Genomic DNA, 16,287 nt, shown 5'->3' with positions numbered 1-16,287 from the left:
GAGGCTTCCCAGGCTCCCTGCTCTGTCCTTTGGGATTTTCCAGCTGCTGGGCTCACCAAATCCTTTCACTGCTCTCTCCACAGGGAGAAATGGGTCCTCCTGGCTTGCCTGGCCCCCATGGTCCCAAGGTATATCAGGATGGGCAAATCTCACAGCAACGGGGTGTTTGGGGGCAGCTGGGGGTTCTGGGAGCTTTCCACCCCTCTGCTGTTTTTCAGGGGCCACAGGGCTTGCAGGGACAGCGTGGCCCCCCCGGCCTCAGGGGTATGCAGGTAAATGATGTGTGGGTGCCATCCTACATTGCTGAGGTGCACACGTGCAAGTTGGGAAAGGAGCTGCTGAGCTCCATCCCTGCATGCTTCTCTGCAGGGTCCTGCTGGGATGGAGGGGTCCTCCGGTCCCAAAGGAGACACTGTAAGAATTTCTCCTCTAGTTTTGGCCTCTGGTGGGGCTGGAACTTGGGTTCAAGTGTTTCCCTTTGAGGCACCCCCCTCCCCTGGGGTCTGTGCTGCTTTTGGCTGTACAAACATCATGCTGGGGTGGCTGATGCTGGCGTTCCCCTTGCAGGGCACAGAGGGGGTCCCTGGAATGAGGGGACAATCAGGACAGGAGGGACCTGTGGTGAGTCCATGGGGGTGAATGGCAGGGTGAGGGGTGTCCCATCCTCATCTTGAAGCACCCCAAAAGCACTGTGGAATAATCCCAGCAGCCCCAACCCCCCCCTTCCCACACGCCCACCCCCACTGGCAGAGTTCTTTCTGTGTTGTGTTCTTTTTGTCTAACTCATGTTTTGTGTCTCTCTCTGAAGGGGTTTATTGGCCTGCCAGGGTCCAAGGGCATCCAAGGAGAGCGGGTGAGTGATGGCACCCACACCATGCATGGCTCAGGGTGTGGAAAAGTCTCAATCAAGCAGCCCAAAGCACCAGTTTCATCAGTTTATCCATGTTGGCACTGGAATAGGTGGCATTGCAGTTTTGGATTTGTCTGAAGTGCTGTGCCACGAGGAGCAGGCAGAGGTGTCAGTGTGCTCTGTCACCTGCTTTAGGGGTGACAAGGATAGTGGGAGTGCTTCAGCTTGTGTTAAATAAATAAGTCTCTAATGAGGATGAGGTGCTGACATGGGATGGGATGCTGATTTGAGCAGAGCCAGCGCTGTGACACCCAAATGGGCATCTGTGCCCCAAATGGGATCTGACCAAGCTTTGGTTGTGGTCTCCAACAAGTCTGAGGGTGCCCTCCCCTCTGCTGCTCTTACAGGGCTGCCGGGGTTCCAGCGGAGCCAAGGGAGACCTGGGAGCCAAAGGAGGCAAGGTACAGTGCAAAGGGCCATGGCTGGGAGCTGCTCCATTTGTCTGGGAAAGCAACCAGCCCCAGCCGTGTGCTCACACTGTGCTGTGTGTGACCTCACACCGTGCTGCTGATCCATTCCCATCTTCCTCCTGCCCAGGGTCTGCGCGGAGCACCAGGAGCTGCGGGTCCCCCAGGGCTGCGGGGCCAGATGGGCTCATTGGGCTTCCCAGGACCCCGCGGGGCAGCAGGACCCCGAGGACCTGAGGTGAGGCTGGGGGTGGGCAGGCAGCTTGGGAGGGGTGAAGGGAGCGTGGGCAGCTCTGCCGGCCACATCCTTCTTTCTGTGGGATGAAGGCTCTGGGACCTCTCATTTGTCACCTGGAGTCAGGGAGGAAATGCAGCATCAGGCAGGGGCTGTGCAGCCTGGGCAATCATGAGAGGGCTGTTGGGGTGCCTCCCCGGATCTGCCCTCACAATCACTCTTCAGGACGAGAAATGAACCCTCCCACATCCCTAGGAGATGGGGATGCAGCGCAGCTCATCTTTGCTGCCTTTCCCACTTTTAGGCTGTGCTGCCTTATGCACTGCTGCTGTATTCATTGGTCTGAGCCACCTGTGCAGGAGCACCACGGCTGTGTCTGAGCCCACGGGAGCTCAGCACACCCACCTTTTGTATTCACTCTATGATTCTCTCAGCCATTTCTGTTCTATTTTTTTCCCACAGGGAGAAGAAGGGCAGATGGGTCCAGTGGGGCTGAACAGCAGCGAAGGACCGAAGGCCAGTGATGGTTTTGGCACTGCGTTGTGGTAGCCCATGGGCAACCCTCACCCCTGCAGGAAGGGGCAGGGATGTGGCCACCATGCCCTGGAGCCCCAGCATGAGTGCCAGCACCTGGTGGACGGTGTCACACTGCCACTCAGTGCTGAAGCCAACCATAGAGGTCCCCAGCCTCATGTCCCCAGTTCATGGCACCTTGTATCCATTCTGAGGTGGAAGGGTTGGGGGGAACCTCAGTGCTACCTAAAATGACAGCACTTCTCTCTGGGTGAATTGTAGGGAGGCCGAGGACCTGATGGCCCAAAGGGAATGCCAGGACCACGGGGTGCCAGGGTAACTAATGGGCTGTGGTTGCCTACAGCTCAATTTTGAAGCATCTTTGAGGATGGAGACAGAACAGCACAGGGGCCATTTGCTGAGTGATCCCTGTTGAATCTCCATTAGTGTTACTCCTGCCAGAAAGAATCTTTTCTCAGTGCTCAATCCTTTCCAGGGCCGTGGGGGCCAACGTGGGCTGGTTGGAGTCCCAGGAGCTCCTGTAAGTAGGTGATGCCATGTGCATGAGGCTGGGGATTTTGGCCACTGTGGGAGGGCACAGCTGTTGGGAAGCTGTGGTATCTGTCACCAGGCTCTGCTTTGAGGTGAGATCCTCTTTCCAGGGCTCAAGAGGCATCCCTGGAGCAGAAGGCACAGAAGGAAAGCCTGGTATACAGGTTCCCATTCTACACTACATCCTATATATTGTCTACCGACCTGCCTGCATGTGGCTGAGGTTGCAGGGATGGGATGGGATGGAACGGCTGCCCCTGCCTCTCCATCCTCACCACCCCCTGCCTTACCCTGCAGGGTCCCCCCGGGGCTGTGGGTAGCCCAGGCAGGATGGGAGCACCGGTGAGTAGAGCTGCGTGTCCTTCTGCCTCGTTTCTGTCTATCCACATCTCTGCAGCTCCCTGCCCTGGGGAAGGACAAGGGAAGCTGGAAGGGCAAAGGAGACGAAATGAGAAGGGTGCATTTAAGAAATAGGTTTTGCAAAATTGTCGTTCCTTATCACTGATGGCAAGTTTTCCATTCCAAAGGTTTCTTAACACTTGCTCTGCTGGAGAGCCTCTCCATTCCCCGTGTTCTGCCTTTGCTCTCCTATCACCATCTCTGTCTGCCATCCTTGTGCTCCTTTCCCTTTCCTCCAGAGCTCATCCTCTGCCCTTCCCTACAGGGCTTTGTAGGTGTGCAGGGGGGCAGAGGGCATGCAGGACCTCCTGGACCCACAGTAAGGATAACCTGCATGGATCCCCCCCCCTTTTCCTATTCTGCACTCGTATGTGTGGGAAAGCAGCAAGGGTGTCTGGGGAGGGCTGGGATTGTCCCCTCCTTGGGGAACCAGCAAATGGTCAGATTGACTGAAATCTCCTCCCTAAACACTTCCAAAGGGGCCCCAAGGAAAACCTGGAACTGATGGAGACCCAGGTTGCATGGGTCCAAAGGTGAGAGCTGGGGATGGGGATGGGTTGGGTGTCCTGCTGGCAATAAGTGTCCCTTGGCTGGTGTGGGGAGCATCCAGGTGGTTGCTCAGCTTCGGATGCACCAGGGTTGACTGAAGATTGGGGGGGATCTGAGCTGCTCCTCAGCATGAGGTTCAGACCCACATTCCCACTGGGGCAACGCAGGGGGACACAGATTTCTCAGACAGCCTGGATGTGGAGCACAAAGGGGCACGCACATCTTGTGGAGGCTTTTGGGGGTGCACATTCTCTTGCCCCATGGATCTGCCCAGCCCAGAGCACATGAGCAGGGTGCTGAGGGCTCTGTCTCCTGGCAGGGTCTGCCTGGGAAACCTGGCTTGGAGGGACCACAGGGGCCGGTCGGCATGTATGTAAGTGCTGTGGCTGCCCAGGAGAGGCATGGGAACCAAGGAAGGGGTGATGGATCCATGTGGGATAAGGTCAATGAGCCAGAGCCAAGAAAGGCACTGGGCCCTAAGCATCACCACTGCTTCCCCCAAACCCCACTGCTGCTGCACAGCCCTGAGTGCCTCCCAACATCACCCTAACACCATCCTCTCCCTAGGGCTACCCAGGACTGGCTGGCGATCGTGGGAAGCCAGGGCACAGGGGAGACAAGGTAGAGCCAGGATTGGGGTGCTGATCCTATGGGGCTGTGGGGCAGGATCCAGCCCCATTCAGAATGAGCCAGCAGCTCTCCCTGCGCTTCACCTGCTGTGCCTCCTGTATAAGATGATGGACTGCTATTTTTTTCCCCTCTTAAGGAGCTACTGCATTATAACAGGTGGCAGAAAGGATTTATCATTTGTCCTCAAACAGGGAGAAGCTGGAGCTCAAGGCCCACCAGGATTCCCTGGAAAAGCTGGTCCCAGGGTGAGGGCTTTTGGCTGCCTCTGGGCAGCTCCAATTCCCTGCAGGATGCAGAGAAATGGGAAATCTTTATTACCAGCATTAAGGAGCAGATTGGGGGGAAGGGGATGTGTAGGGCTGCAGCTAGGGCTGAGCATGGCACCCTGATGTCTCTGTCTTCCCCCAGGCCCCACCAGGCCCCCCCGGCCCACGAGGTGCTCCTGGCTCCCAGGTAGGGCTGGGTCTGCTTGTTTTGTCCTGCAGCCATGCAATGCCCTGTGCCACACGCCATGCAACGTGTGCTAAGCAACACATGCCATGCAATGCCCTGCAATGCGTGCCGTGCTGTACAACACAACGTATTCCATGCAACACCCTGCGGTGCACGGTGTGCAATGCCAATGGCATTGGCAGTGTGTTCCCCAGCTCCATTTGCTGAGGGTTTGTTTTGCTGCTGTCTAGTGGGGATGGCCTGGGCAGGGTTTTTGGCTCTGCTGCAGCCTGCTCGGGGTCTCTCTTGTTTCAGGGAAGAGCAGGAGAGCCGGGTCCTCGGGGATTCCCAGGGCTGCCGGTGAGTGGGGAGCTGCGCTTTGCAGAGTTGGAGCTGCATGCTGTGTGATGGAGTGGGAGAGAGGTGATGGAGAACAAGACCCACACACTGCCTGGGATCCTAAATATCCTTCTGGCCTTTCAGGGAGCTCCTGGTGTACGGGGGTTGCACGGCGTGCCCGGGAAGCCTGGCTTAGTGGGGGAAATGGGGGCACCTGGAGCAGCAGGGGCTGCTGGCCCTCCTGGGTACCCGGTGAGTGGGATGCCATTGGGATGAGGCTGCTCAGCATTGAGGGAGGTACAGGGGGCTTGGGTGTGGGGGTGCTGGGTCCTCAGCATCCAGGCTGCAGGGTCCTGCTGGGTTATCACTGCACTGTGCTGTTAATGGGGATTGTTTGTCTGCAGGGCCAAGAAGGTCCAAGAGGACCTGAGGGGCCTTCAGGGATGCGAGGCGAGCAGGTATGGGAAGAGGAGGAGGAGAGCTGTTTCCCCTCATTGGCACTGGGGCTGATCCCTGGGTTGCCACTGAACCCCATTTGCCCAACACAAGGGGATGGTGCCTTGCAAGCCCTCCAGCTAGCACTGGCTGTGCTGGAGGGATGCTGCAGCTCTCTGCCCCTGTGTGCCCTGGCAGGGTGTCCTGGGGTGTTCTGGGGAAGCCGGCGCCAGTGGGCTGAATGGTGAGCAGGTAGGTACGGGATGTTTTGCCCTCTCTTTGTATCTCCTGCTGATCCTTAGCCGAAGCAGGGGGAAAGCCAAGGAAAGGGCTTTGAGCAATGTGGGGATATGGAGGCAGCAGCATTCCAGGAGAGACCTCCAGCCATGGAGCAGGGGATGAGGTGGGTCCCAAAGTGTGATTCTTCTGCAGGGACTGCCAGGACCTGCGGGAGCTGAGGGGCGGCCGGGGCTCAAGGGCCATCAGGTCAGTTCTATGGGGCCAGCAGGTCAGTTCCATGGGGTAGCATCAGCCAGGAACAAGTGGCCTCCATCCTTTGCAGGGTGATGCAGGACCTCGTGGAGCTCCAGGTGTCAGCGGTGCTTGCGGGGAGCGAGGAGAACGTGGGCCAGCAGGGCTGCCAGGGGGACCTGGGCAGCAAGGGAAGGAGGTGTGAGCACAGGTCCCCTGGGACACAGCTGAGATGGGGCTGCTGTGTTGGATGCTGATGCTTCTTCCCTTGGCAGGGGGATGTTGGTGATGCTGGAGAGCTGGGTGAGCCAGGACCACAGGGACGAAAGGTGCGGAGACAATGGAGATATGGGGCTCAGAGGTGGCATCAGAACCTGTGAGCTGATGTGTCTCCATCCAGAAACTCATTTCATCACTATTTCTTCATGTTTATCCTGGAGCAGGGAGATGCTGGCCCCCAAGGCCCTCCTGGAGTGCCGGGACTGGGAGCTGCACCAGGGGAGGCTGGAGAGAAAGGCCGCAAAGGAGAGAAGGGCCAGGAGGGGCTGCTGGCAAGTACAGCTGCGGGCTGCAAGGATGCAGTTGGGTGCGGGGTGATGAGGAGGAGCACTTAGCCCAGCAGACCTTGGGTCTGGGAGCTGTGAAAAATGCCAAGTAACAACTTTTATTTAGGGAGTGCTTTATCCCATGGGTGTGACACTCACGCTGGTTCCCTTTTCAATGTCCATGGGTTTCACTCTCCGTTTGCAAGCAGCCCCAGGGCCACTGCTCTTATCCTCGTGGATGTACACCCATCTCACTGGGTCTACCCTGCCTTCCCCCCACTGACCACATCCATCTCTCTCCCCCAGGGCCAGGTTGGTGTCAGTGGTGCCGCAGGAACCACCGGAGCCCGGGGACGCTCTGTGAGTCAGCATCTCCCCACCCCATTGGGGTGGCTGCAGACCCTGGCAATGGGACACCTGTGAATGGGATGCTGGGCTGCAGCCTGGCTCTACTGGGTCAGTGGCTCTTTTCCTCTGCCCCAAACAGGGTGGGACAGGTCTGCGAGGCCCTCCTGGGCTCCATGGTCTCGAAGGAGCGAAGGTAGAGTGGGGCGATGCTGCAGCCCTTCTCCATCTCTGGTCTCTTCCCAAGTCTTGGTGGGGAGACAGTAGGGATGTGTCACAGGGACAGTTCACCAAGGGCTGAAGGGCTGGGAGCTGAGGGCAGAGCTGGAAGCATTTCTTTTTCTTCTCAGGGTGATGCAGGACCCTGTGGCAGGGATGGAGCTGCTGGAGCAGCTGGGCCGGAGGTACTGCTGTGTGTGCACTGGTGGAGCTTGGAGCTTGCAGGGGATTCACTGCTTGCAGCACAAAGTGAAGCTGAAGGACTTCTTGGCCCAGACTGTTGGGGGGAGGGGAGAGGGAAAGGGGCAGAAATGAAGTAAGGGGAACTGAGAGGATATACACTCCCAGTCCCAAAATTCAGCCTGGCACCCACGGTGCTGAAGCCTTGTGCACTGCTGCCATCAGCACATCAATGTCCCTGTGGCACCCAGGTGTCACCTGGCATCACTCCCACACCTGGCAGAATGCAATGGGAGGGAGAAGATGCTCCCAAGGGTCTGAGCATGGGGCATATGGTGGGGTGAGTTTGTGCTGAATGCCCAACGTCCACACAGGGACCCACAGGACAGGATGGAGCAAAGGGAGACCGTGGCCATCCTGGCCCTGTGGTGAGTTCCCAGCATGGAACAGGCTGAAGAGCTTTTGATGATTAACCTTGGGGCTGTTGTCACTGCTGGGGGGGAGGCAGGGGGCGCGCAGAGGCTGCTCCTCAGCTCAGGGATTGCTGTTTGAGGATGGTGGGTGGCTCCATGGGACGCGCAAGAGGAGATGCTTGCTGTGATGGGGCAGGTAGGCACTTAGGGGCCAGCACCTGCTGGCTGATGAGAACTGTGTGTCCCATAGGGCTCAGTGGGTGCACCTGGGCGGCCAGGAGGCCCTGGCTTCAAGGGCTACATTGGGCACCGAGGAGCTGGGGGAGCAGTAGGCACACGGGGGCAGCCGGGTCGACAGGTGAGTGGGGCTCTGTGGGGAAACTGAGGCATGGATTGGTGGTGGACCAAACCTTGGGGTCCCATGGGGATCAACTCAGAGCTGAGGGCCCCGTGCTTTGTCTCCCAATGAATGCAGGGTCCTCTTGGGCCACCGGGCAATGCTGGAGTCCCAGGGTCTGATGGCATTGAGGTGAGTGCCACCCTCTGCCTTTGTGTCCTCAGCTCTTCAAGCTGAGCGCTGCCACCTGCCCATGGAGCAGGGTGGATTTATTTGTTCTTCTTCTTCTTAGGGCCTCATGGGTGCCAAAGGGGAGCCAGGCACAGTGGGAGAACCAGGGCACATGGTGAGAGGGTGGGGGGAGCTGTACTAGAGTGGGTGGCTGAGATTTCCTGGGATCATAGGAAATGCTCACATGGAGCACTCCTTGATCCTGCTGCAACCCAAAAGAGACGTCATCTCAAGCCCTCTTCCTGTGCATGGTGAGAGCAAGGAAAAAGAATCTTGGGCACGGCATTCTCAAAGAGGGATTTCTTTCTCCTTTGGGATTTTAGGGCTCTCCAGGACAAACCGGTCCCCAAGGGCAGAAAGGTCATAAAGGAGAAAAGGTAATGCCAGCAGCATCCTGCATGGGGACACTGGGGTCAGCTCTGCAGCACCACCCCAGTGACATCCCCAGGTCCGTGCAGGCAGCAGCCCCTCACCCCCCACTGCTGGTGACTCACATCTTCATCTCTTCTCTCCCCAGGGTGATGTGGGGCAGGAAGGGCCAGAAGGGGCTCCTGGAGAAGCTGGAAGACGGGTAAAGGGCACTGCTGCCCCTACGGAGAGCTGGGCTGTGTCCCCAGAGTGGCAGTGAGGGGATGCAGGCAGTCAGGTCAGTGCATTTGAGCTGCTTGAGTGGCTCACAAGTCTTCAATCTCCTGTTTCCAGGGCAAGCGAGGCAAGGTGGGGCACCGGGCACACAGGGGCTCCCGTGGACCCAAGGTAGGGTGACCCCATCAGTGCCAGGGATGCTGTGGTACTCATCCTTTGGTGCCTTTTCTGAAGGATAGCTGATAGAGGGGCAGCATGTCTTGGAGCCAGGGCTCTGTCCCCATCCCTTCCTGCCCCCCACTAATGTTTCTGCATTGCAGGGCCATCAAGGTGATGAGGGGCTGGCAGGGCCCCAGGGCCTACAGGGACTGTATGTGAGTACTGGCACTAAGCTGGAGGGTATCCCCTGCTCTCCATTTGCTGCCCAACCCCAAAAGTCAAAGCAGGGACTTCCCATTGTTTCATGGCTCTCAGCCCACCCACTCCTCCCAAATCAGCATCCAAAGCACTGGCAAAAGAAACCATCAAAGAGTTACTTGAATTGCTGGGATTGCTGCTTCTCTATTAAAAAAAGTCCCAGCTTTGGAAACGTCACCAAATGCAAACAGAGACAAGAAGTCTGCAGGCAGCCAAGAGAACTGGTCTGCATCAGTAACAGTGGTTCCTAAGGGCACAGATGGCTTGCCAGAAGGGTAAACTAAGCCATGATGAGGAATGCCTCAAGATCCCTAAAAACTCCCCACATTCACCAAATCCTCCTGGCTGCCGAGGGCCCTCCGTGACAGAGAGGTGTGCAGGGCCAGAGGGCTGCTGCTTCTCTCCTAGGGCATCCCTGGGCTGAAGGGCTTCAGAGGGGACCCTGGACACAAAGGACCCAAGGTGGGTGACACATGCCATGCCCACCCCCACATGGGGGACGTGTGGCCCCAGGAGCTGCCTCCAGGCTGACATGTGCCACGGTGCTGCAGTGCACCAGCCAGTGTCCCCAGCCATTCCCAGCCTCTCCTTGCTGCAACAGCTTCTCTTTTTCCCGTAGGGTGAGAAGGGCAACAGGGGTCACCTGGGGCAGCACGGGGACGATGGCTTCAAGGTGCGTGGGGGGCTCGCAGCTCTTCCCCCCTTGCTCCCTATGTCACCCTGTGTAACACCCTGTGACATCTCTCCATGTCCCCTAGGGCAAGCACGGACCCCAGGGCACTCCTGGGCGACCAGGACCCAAGGGAGAGCAGGTACTGATGGGGTTGGTGCAGAATGCACCAGCAAAGAGTAACTGGGGACAGGGACCGGTTTGTGACCCCTGTCCCTCTGCAGGGTGATGCTGGCCCCCCCGGCCCACGAGGACTGCCTGGGCTCCCTGGGAAGCCGGTAGGTGCTTCAGTCCTCAATGTGTGGGGTCTAAAGGGGCATTTGCTCCTGCTCAGAGTCCTTTTGCTCTTCTCTTCCAGGGCTTGCCTGGACAGAAGGTGAGTGCAGGGTGAGGACGGCCCCATGTCTGATCTGGGGATGCAAGGCAACACCTCACCTCTTTGCTCATCTTTCATCTTCCTCTCCACCCTTTGACAGGGACTGAAAGGTTTCCTGGGCCACCCAGGTGCCAGGGGCAAGCCAGGACCACCGGTAAGAAGAGCCACCAGTGTCCCTTGTGCCCTTCGTGGGGAACTGAAGCGGTGGTTGGTGCCACGTGGAGGGGCAGTGCTGCGAGGGTTGGAGTGTCACCGCTGTTGTCACTGTCACCCAGGGGCTGGCTGGTCCTCCCGGACCCAGCGGGCCAGTGCTGATGCTATCTAAGGAGGAGCTGTGGGTGCGTGATGCTGTGCTGGTCTGGGGTCTTCCACCCCTGGCACCCTGCTGCCTGGTGGGAGGGGGGGAAAGGGGGCTATCCCTCCCCATCACCTTCCAGCACCTGATTTATCCTGCCGACCGCCTGAACCGTACCACAGTGCTGGCTCTGCTGGACGACCTGAGCCGTGAGCTGAGAACACTCGTTGAACACCCCGATGGCACCAAGGACAAACCTGCAGCCACCTGCAAGGAACTGCTGCTGGCCCACCCCAACCTGCCTGATGGTACAGGGCTGCCTTGTGCCCCCAGCCAGGGGACGAGGCAGGGGGGATGGATTTCCTTTATAAATGCTTTTAAGAGGGAATGAGGATTTGGGCTTCAGCTCAGTAGGATTTGTGGTCTCTGGCCCCAGGATGCTCAAAGGGAGCTGCACCTTGGGGTGCTCACATGCATGCAAGGAGAGTGTGGGGGTGCAAGGAAGAGAAATAACACAGTGCAGCCCCTGCTTGGGGGTTTGCAGCCTGAGACCACACATTCTGCCTCCCCTGCACCGTCAGCTCCACTCTGCATTCCCACAGGGCATTACTACATCGACCCCAACCAGGGCAGCCCTCGGGATGCTTTCGTGGCCTTCTGTAACTTCACAGCAGGTGCTGAGACCTGCATACCCCCTGTGCACAACCAGGTACAGCCCCAGGGGTCACCTTCAGCCAAGGTGCTGGGATGGCTGCAGAAGGACAGTAATGCTGGTGCCGTGCTGCAGTGACTGCAGTCACTGCAGGGAGTGGTGGCAGCAGTTTGGGGTGAGGATGGTGGTTTCCCATCCTCGTGCTTCAGGGTGGATGCACGCCTCAATAGGTTTGGAGCTGGTGGGGGTGGATCTGACAGCACAGCAGTGCTACCATCCCTTGCTAGGACAGAGTGACAAGGTCCCCAATCCCTGCAGGTTCCCATCAAAGCTTGGCTGAGCTCCTATGCCTCCATGCACACCTTTGAGTGGTTCAGTGCTCTGCCTGGAGGCTTCGTGGTGAGTGCCCCCAGGGGGTTACAGAGCCCTTCCCAGGGTCCCCCCTTCCCTATTGGCTGCATTTTGCAGAACACAAATCCCAACCCTTGCTTCCATAGGGTTGCATCCCATCCTGGCTTTGGGGATCCTACACCCCATGTCTCTCTGGTTGTCCCTGCAGCTGGAGTACACAGGGGCCAACGCAGTGCAGCTGCGCTTCCTGCGCCTGCACAGCCATAGGGCTGCCCAGAAGATCTCCTATTCCTGCCGCCCCGCGCCTCACCACCGTCAGCCCCAGAAGGAAATCCGCTTCCTGGCTGACACCCGGGAGCAGAGCTACGTGGCCACGCTGCAGGGCTGCCTGGTGAGCGGGACTGGGACGTGGCAGCATCCTCAGCACTGCAAACCCAGGGCTCAGGATTGAGCTGGGTCAGAGCATCCCCATGGATCCGGGTGGGATGGAGCTGGGATAGGGGGTGAGCCCAGCCGGGGGTCTCAGCTCTGCTCATGGTCCTTTCAGCCTGACAACGACTCCTCCATCACTGACACCATCTTCCACTTCGTCACGGAGGAGCTGGCCCTGCTGCCCCTACGGGACCTGGCTGTGTTCCACGATGGTGATGCCTTGCACCAGTTTGGGTTCACCATTGGCCCTGTCTGCTTCAGCTGAGCGCTGGGAGTCAGGCAGGGTTGGCCCCAGGCTGGGATGCTGTGTTTGTAGCTGCGTTATGCCATGGACTACACTTCCTCCTGAAGTAGAAGAACATTGTTTACAAAGTCATTTCTCTATAAATTATATATATATATATGTAATATACATATGAGAAGGTGTTGATTTAATGAGTGGAGGGGAAGGGGGTCTTGTGATCGTAGCAGAGGAGAAACAAAGAGCAGAAACACTGCTGGATGGGGAAAGGGGATTATCCTTTGTTTGCTGTTTTCCTTACTTCAAGCAGCAAGCGGAGCCTTAATAACTGCAGAGCCACATCTGGCCACAGGATAAACACACCAAGAACTAAAAAAGCAATACTTCACACACACCCCTATTTCCTTCCCCAGCACTGGGAGGTGTGCTCACAACTGGGGAAAATGAGGCAGGGGCAGCCCCAGCGCCTGCCTTTGTGGGGGGTTCCTCCTCGTGGTCGGTCGGGCTTGGGTGCAAACGAGGACGTGTTCACGGCACAGCACGGCACAGCACGGCACAGCACGGCACAGCACGGCACGGGGCGGTCCCGCAGCCGCACTACAACTCCCGACGTACCCCGCATCACGCGTCACTCGGCAGCGCCGTGCTGATCCGAGCCGGGACGGGACGGGACGAGACGGGCTGCGCTCCGCATCGGCGCCATGGAGGTGAGGCTGCTGCCGGGGCAATGCACCGTGCCGTGCTATGCCTTGCTATGCCGTGCTATGCCGTGCTATGCCGTGCTATGCCGTGCTATGCCGTGCCGTCCCACCCCTCGCAGCATCCGCACTCCCTCAGCTCTCCGCTCCCCCCCCTCCGTCCAGCTCTGTCCGCCCACCCCGTCGGGCGGTGCAGCGCATCCCTTCCTTTGGGGCCGGACCCCTCAGCACGGCCGCATCCTGCTCCTTCCCGACCTCCCCAAGCCCTTTCCACCCTCATCTCCTCCCGGACGTTTCTCCCTGCAGCGCTGCACGTCTTCCCGTACGGCTTTGCCCCGCTTCCCCTTTCAGCCCCGTGCTTTGTGTTTATGACTACAACGGGGTTGCCAAACCCGCTCGCCCCAAACTCGCCGTCCCCACCCCGTGCCCACGCAGCGCTCACAGCAGAAACTCGCAGCCAGGGCTGCCATCGCTGCATGGGTGTGCCATCACCCTGTGCTCAGATGTGTTTGTGGCTGCCAGCCCGAGGAGCATCCTATCAGCTCCATAAACACACTTGGGTACTCAGCGGCACAGGGCAGCAGCTCGAAGGCAGCAGCATGGAGACCTTCTGCACATCACTTCTGTTCCTGTGCCCCCAACGTAGTGTTGCCTCCTCTCTGCCCACCCTGGCAGTTGAGGTGTGCAAAGGAGAAGTAGTTTCATTTGATGGCTAATTATCATAAATCTATTGCCAAAGGAAGCTTAAAAGAATAAGGCAATTACACGTCCTAATGTGCTTTGGTAATGAGCGGCCAGAGTGTGTAATTAGAGCCTGGCTGCAGCACAGGTGCCTCTGCTTATGGGATGGGATTCCTGGCCAAAGCTGGTCCCAAAATGTGACCGTGGATGGTCCAGGTTGTGGCTGAGCAGAGGGGGACATCTGGGGATGGTTGGGGACAGCTGGGTGGTGTGAGCTCCTGCATGGAGGAGGAAAACGTGGAGCATGTGGCTGTGGTGAAGAAAGAAGAATCAGCAGTGGTGACCTCAGCTCGGAGGTGGTTTCATTGGGGAAGAGCCATGGGCTAGAAGCTCCTTCTCCTATTTCGACGTGATAAAGCTCTCTGGATCCTCTGCTCCACTGCAAAATGGCCCCAAATGGGATTTAGTCACAGGTTGAAAGCAAACCCTGCAGGGATGTTCTGAGCTGGAGGTGCTGACATTGGGTGGCTGTGCTACCCCCTTCCACCCATCTCCAGAACACAGACCCCACCACGGGGTGCAGAGGCTGCAGATTTGGGGCAGTGTTCATAGAAAGGAGCAGCTGGTTTCCATCTGGACGGAGAACATCTGGCATCTGTGGGTGCATCTGGAGCAGCCTGCCAAGGCAAGGCAAGGCAAGGCAAGGCAAGGCAAGAGAAGCCCGTGGGAGGTAGAAGAGCGCAGCGGGATCCCAGGTGTTGCTGTCACGCCACTTTTGCTGCAGGCTCCAGACAGCACCCAGCAGCTGGTGCCTGCCTGCCATCAACTCCCATCTCTGGAGTCCTGGCTGTGCATGCAGGGCAGTGGGACATGGCTGGGTGTCTGCGACAGGAATAGGTCAGGGCTTCCCCTAGCAGCACTGCATGCCAAGCCTGCATTGCATGCCTGTGATTTGCAGCTGCAGTTCCCCTTCCTGTTTTTGGAACTGAACTGAACTTGCAGCATTTGGCCAAACCCCAAGTGTGGGATTTCCCACTGGTGTCACCCAGCCACGTGGGGCGGCTGTCACACTGCTCCCTGGGTGCTCTGCCAGCACGGCTTTGCCTTCAAATGCATGGGAGGGGATGGTCCTGAATGCTTTCTTGTCTCCTTTGCAGATGACCTTCTTCTTCTCAGATAGGCTGGTGCTGCTCTTTGACTTCTGGAGCGTGCACAGCCCCACAGGTAGGCTGTGCCCCCACATGAACAAACACCTCCATCCCTGCAAATAGTTGGAGACCATTTCCATTCTCCCTGCTGAAAACAATTTGCTCAGCTGAGTGCAAGCTGTTCTTTTTTGGGAAAAGAGCACTGCTGCTGGTGACGGTTTTGGGGTTGTCTTTGTGCAGGTCTGGTGCTGTCTGTGCTGGTGATCCTGCTGCTCTCCGTGCTGTATGAAGTGGTGAAGATGGGCAAAGCCAGAGTGCTGCAGAGGGCACTGCTGGCTGTGCCCCCCAGCCTCAACCAGGACACACTGCTGGGCCCCAACGAGGGGGATGGTGGTGGTGGGGACAGTGAGGACAGCTGTGTCCAGGAGCATGAGGCCGTGCAGGGCAGGTATGGGGCTGGGGGTGCTGGGAGGGCGGGGAGATGGGAATGGAAAGAAGGACCACCTTCACCCTCTCTGTGATCCCTTCCCCATTCATTCAGGGCCAGGTTTGTGTTTGCCCCGCTATTGCAGCTGCCAAGCAGTGCCCAAATCCTGATCACCCACAGCAATGACACCTGTGCTGTTCCCATGCTGATGGCCTCTCTCTCTCCCCATAGGTGGTTCCAGTACCATGTGGGTCAGACATTGCTCCACGTGGTTCAGGTGGTGGTGGGCTACACGCTGATGCTGGCTGTCATGTCCTACAATGCATGGATCTTCCTTGGGGTGGTTGCAGGCTCTGCCATCGGCTACTTTGTGGTGTACCCACTGCTCTGGGTGAGCAACGGGGCTGTCACCTCTCATCCCATCCAGTAGCACTGTCACTTCTGCTGGCTCTATCCTTGTCCCTGTGCCATGCAGGACACAGAGCCCCAAGGATCCCAGTGCTGGGATGCACAGTGCTGGCAGGACGGGGCTGGCTCTGGGACTGTCCCCTGCTCTGCCACTGCTGCGGCCATCCTTGTGCTCTCAGGGAGCTTTATAGCTGTGGGATGGGGGTGATGGCTGCTGGGGGGCACTGGGATGCCCCAGGTGTGTGCTGGGCAGGACTCAGCCCTGCTCATGCCCCCTCACTCTGTGCCTTGTGGGTGCAGGGCTCTGCCTTGTGCACCTCTATTTTAGCACTTTAGGGTTAGAGTCAGGGCATGCTGCTGCTGGGATGCCCATGGCAATGAAACCACCGCATCGCTCAGCTCTTGGCTGCTGCGTGCTGCAGAGCAACAGGAGCCCTGGCTCGCAGCAGGGTTTAGGAGTAAGGATGCTCTCCTCTGGTTTTAAATAAAGCTTTTTTTCTCTTTTATTAATTATTATAAGCATATATATATTTTAAAACATTTGTATAACATTCTTAATAAAATATCTTGGAAGAGACAGGTCTGAAGTTCCCAAAGCAAGGCACTTCGGGGGGGGCCTCCCCCAGTGGTTTGGGCTGGGCACCCCCTGCAGCAGCAGAAACAGCGGCACCAAACCTACAGCGGGGTCGAGGTGAGCTGTGGAGGGGCTGCAGGTGTGCACACATACGTACATGCAGACACCCCAGCCCCAACCATCTCTCCAG

The 16,287-nt window shown here is 58.1% G+C and overlaps 2 protein-coding genes across 2 annotated transcripts in view; both read left to right on the top strand.

The window, feature by feature from the left end:
• The window catches only part of COL27A1 (collagen type XXVII alpha 1 chain), a 44,340-nt gene extending 32,155 nt beyond the window's left edge, over nucleotides 1-12,185 (top strand). Inside the window, exons 20-68 of the mRNA XM_042879072.1 lie at nucleotides 84-128; nucleotides 219-272; nucleotides 370-414; nucleotides 568-621; nucleotides 809-853; nucleotides 1,258-1,311; nucleotides 1,448-1,555; nucleotides 2,015-2,068; nucleotides 2,348-2,401; nucleotides 2,562-2,606; nucleotides 2,728-2,781; nucleotides 2,915-2,959; nucleotides 3,282-3,335; nucleotides 3,496-3,549; nucleotides 3,885-3,938; nucleotides 4,133-4,186; nucleotides 4,387-4,440; nucleotides 4,604-4,648; nucleotides 4,943-4,987; nucleotides 5,111-5,218; nucleotides 5,371-5,424; nucleotides 5,600-5,653; nucleotides 5,834-5,887; nucleotides 5,964-6,071; nucleotides 6,148-6,201; nucleotides 6,313-6,423; nucleotides 6,724-6,777; nucleotides 6,905-6,958; nucleotides 7,113-7,166; nucleotides 7,536-7,589; nucleotides 7,825-7,932; nucleotides 8,050-8,103; nucleotides 8,204-8,257; nucleotides 8,466-8,519; nucleotides 8,660-8,713; nucleotides 8,845-8,898; nucleotides 9,048-9,101; nucleotides 9,553-9,606; nucleotides 9,764-9,817; nucleotides 9,903-9,956; nucleotides 10,039-10,092; nucleotides 10,173-10,190; nucleotides 10,291-10,344; nucleotides 10,466-10,528; nucleotides 10,628-10,793; nucleotides 11,088-11,194; nucleotides 11,456-11,536; nucleotides 11,697-11,879; nucleotides 12,036-12,185. Coding sequence (XP_042735006.1) covers nucleotides 84-128; nucleotides 219-272; nucleotides 370-414; nucleotides 568-621; nucleotides 809-853; nucleotides 1,258-1,311; nucleotides 1,448-1,555; nucleotides 2,015-2,068; nucleotides 2,348-2,401; nucleotides 2,562-2,606; nucleotides 2,728-2,781; nucleotides 2,915-2,959; nucleotides 3,282-3,335; nucleotides 3,496-3,549; nucleotides 3,885-3,938; nucleotides 4,133-4,186; nucleotides 4,387-4,440; nucleotides 4,604-4,648; nucleotides 4,943-4,987; nucleotides 5,111-5,218; nucleotides 5,371-5,424; nucleotides 5,600-5,653; nucleotides 5,834-5,887; nucleotides 5,964-6,071; nucleotides 6,148-6,201; nucleotides 6,313-6,423; nucleotides 6,724-6,777; nucleotides 6,905-6,958; nucleotides 7,113-7,166; nucleotides 7,536-7,589; nucleotides 7,825-7,932; nucleotides 8,050-8,103; nucleotides 8,204-8,257; nucleotides 8,466-8,519; nucleotides 8,660-8,713; nucleotides 8,845-8,898; nucleotides 9,048-9,101; nucleotides 9,553-9,606; nucleotides 9,764-9,817; nucleotides 9,903-9,956; nucleotides 10,039-10,092; nucleotides 10,173-10,190; nucleotides 10,291-10,344; nucleotides 10,466-10,528; nucleotides 10,628-10,793; nucleotides 11,088-11,194; nucleotides 11,456-11,536; nucleotides 11,697-11,879; nucleotides 12,036-12,185 — 3,246 coding nt within the window. The remainder of the gene's footprint in view (nucleotides 1-83; nucleotides 129-218; nucleotides 273-369; nucleotides 415-567; nucleotides 622-808; nucleotides 854-1,257; nucleotides 1,312-1,447; nucleotides 1,556-2,014; nucleotides 2,069-2,347; nucleotides 2,402-2,561; nucleotides 2,607-2,727; nucleotides 2,782-2,914; nucleotides 2,960-3,281; nucleotides 3,336-3,495; nucleotides 3,550-3,884; nucleotides 3,939-4,132; nucleotides 4,187-4,386; nucleotides 4,441-4,603; nucleotides 4,649-4,942; nucleotides 4,988-5,110; nucleotides 5,219-5,370; nucleotides 5,425-5,599; nucleotides 5,654-5,833; nucleotides 5,888-5,963; nucleotides 6,072-6,147; nucleotides 6,202-6,312; nucleotides 6,424-6,723; nucleotides 6,778-6,904; nucleotides 6,959-7,112; nucleotides 7,167-7,535; nucleotides 7,590-7,824; nucleotides 7,933-8,049; nucleotides 8,104-8,203; nucleotides 8,258-8,465; nucleotides 8,520-8,659; nucleotides 8,714-8,844; nucleotides 8,899-9,047; nucleotides 9,102-9,552; nucleotides 9,607-9,763; nucleotides 9,818-9,902; nucleotides 9,957-10,038; nucleotides 10,093-10,172; nucleotides 10,191-10,290; nucleotides 10,345-10,465; nucleotides 10,529-10,627; nucleotides 10,794-11,087; nucleotides 11,195-11,455; nucleotides 11,537-11,696; nucleotides 11,880-12,035) is intronic.
• Nucleotides 12,186-12,797: 612 nt separating this feature from the next.
• SLC31A2 (solute carrier family 31 member 2) lies at nucleotides 12,798-16,029 on the top strand. The gene is made up of 4 exons (XM_042879061.1): nucleotides 12,798-12,868; nucleotides 14,698-14,764; nucleotides 14,929-15,136; nucleotides 15,347-16,029. The coding sequence occupies exons 1-4, from the start codon at nucleotides 12,863-12,865 to the stop codon at nucleotides 15,543-15,545; spliced, it is 480 nt and encodes a 159-aa protein (XP_042734995.1). The 5' UTR covers nucleotides 12,798-12,862; the 3' UTR covers nucleotides 15,546-16,029.
• Nucleotides 16,030-16,287: the final 258 nt, after the last annotated feature.

This window comes from Lagopus leucura, unplaced genomic scaffold (assembly GCF_019238085.1).
Source record: "Lagopus leucura isolate 7727_CA_CO unplaced genomic scaffold, USGS_WTPT01 Super-Scaffold_100022, whole genome shotgun sequence".
Classification (NCBI taxonomy): Eukaryota; Metazoa; Chordata; class Aves; order Galliformes; family Phasianidae; genus Lagopus; species Lagopus leucura.
This window is presented reverse-complemented; position numbering and strand designations above follow the sequence as displayed.

Bases quoted from the DNA above. Each gene is read 5' to 3' on its own strand.
- SLC31A2 (XM_042879061.1), top strand. The intron at 14,765-14,928 runs GTAGGCTGTGCC...GTCTTTGTGCAG, and splicing joins GAGCGTGCACAGCCCCACAG to GTCTGGTGCTGTCTGTGCTG. The intron at 15,137-15,346 runs GTATGGGGCTGG...CTCTCCCCATAG, and splicing joins CATGAGGCCGTGCAGGGCAG to GTGGTTCCAGTACCATGTGG.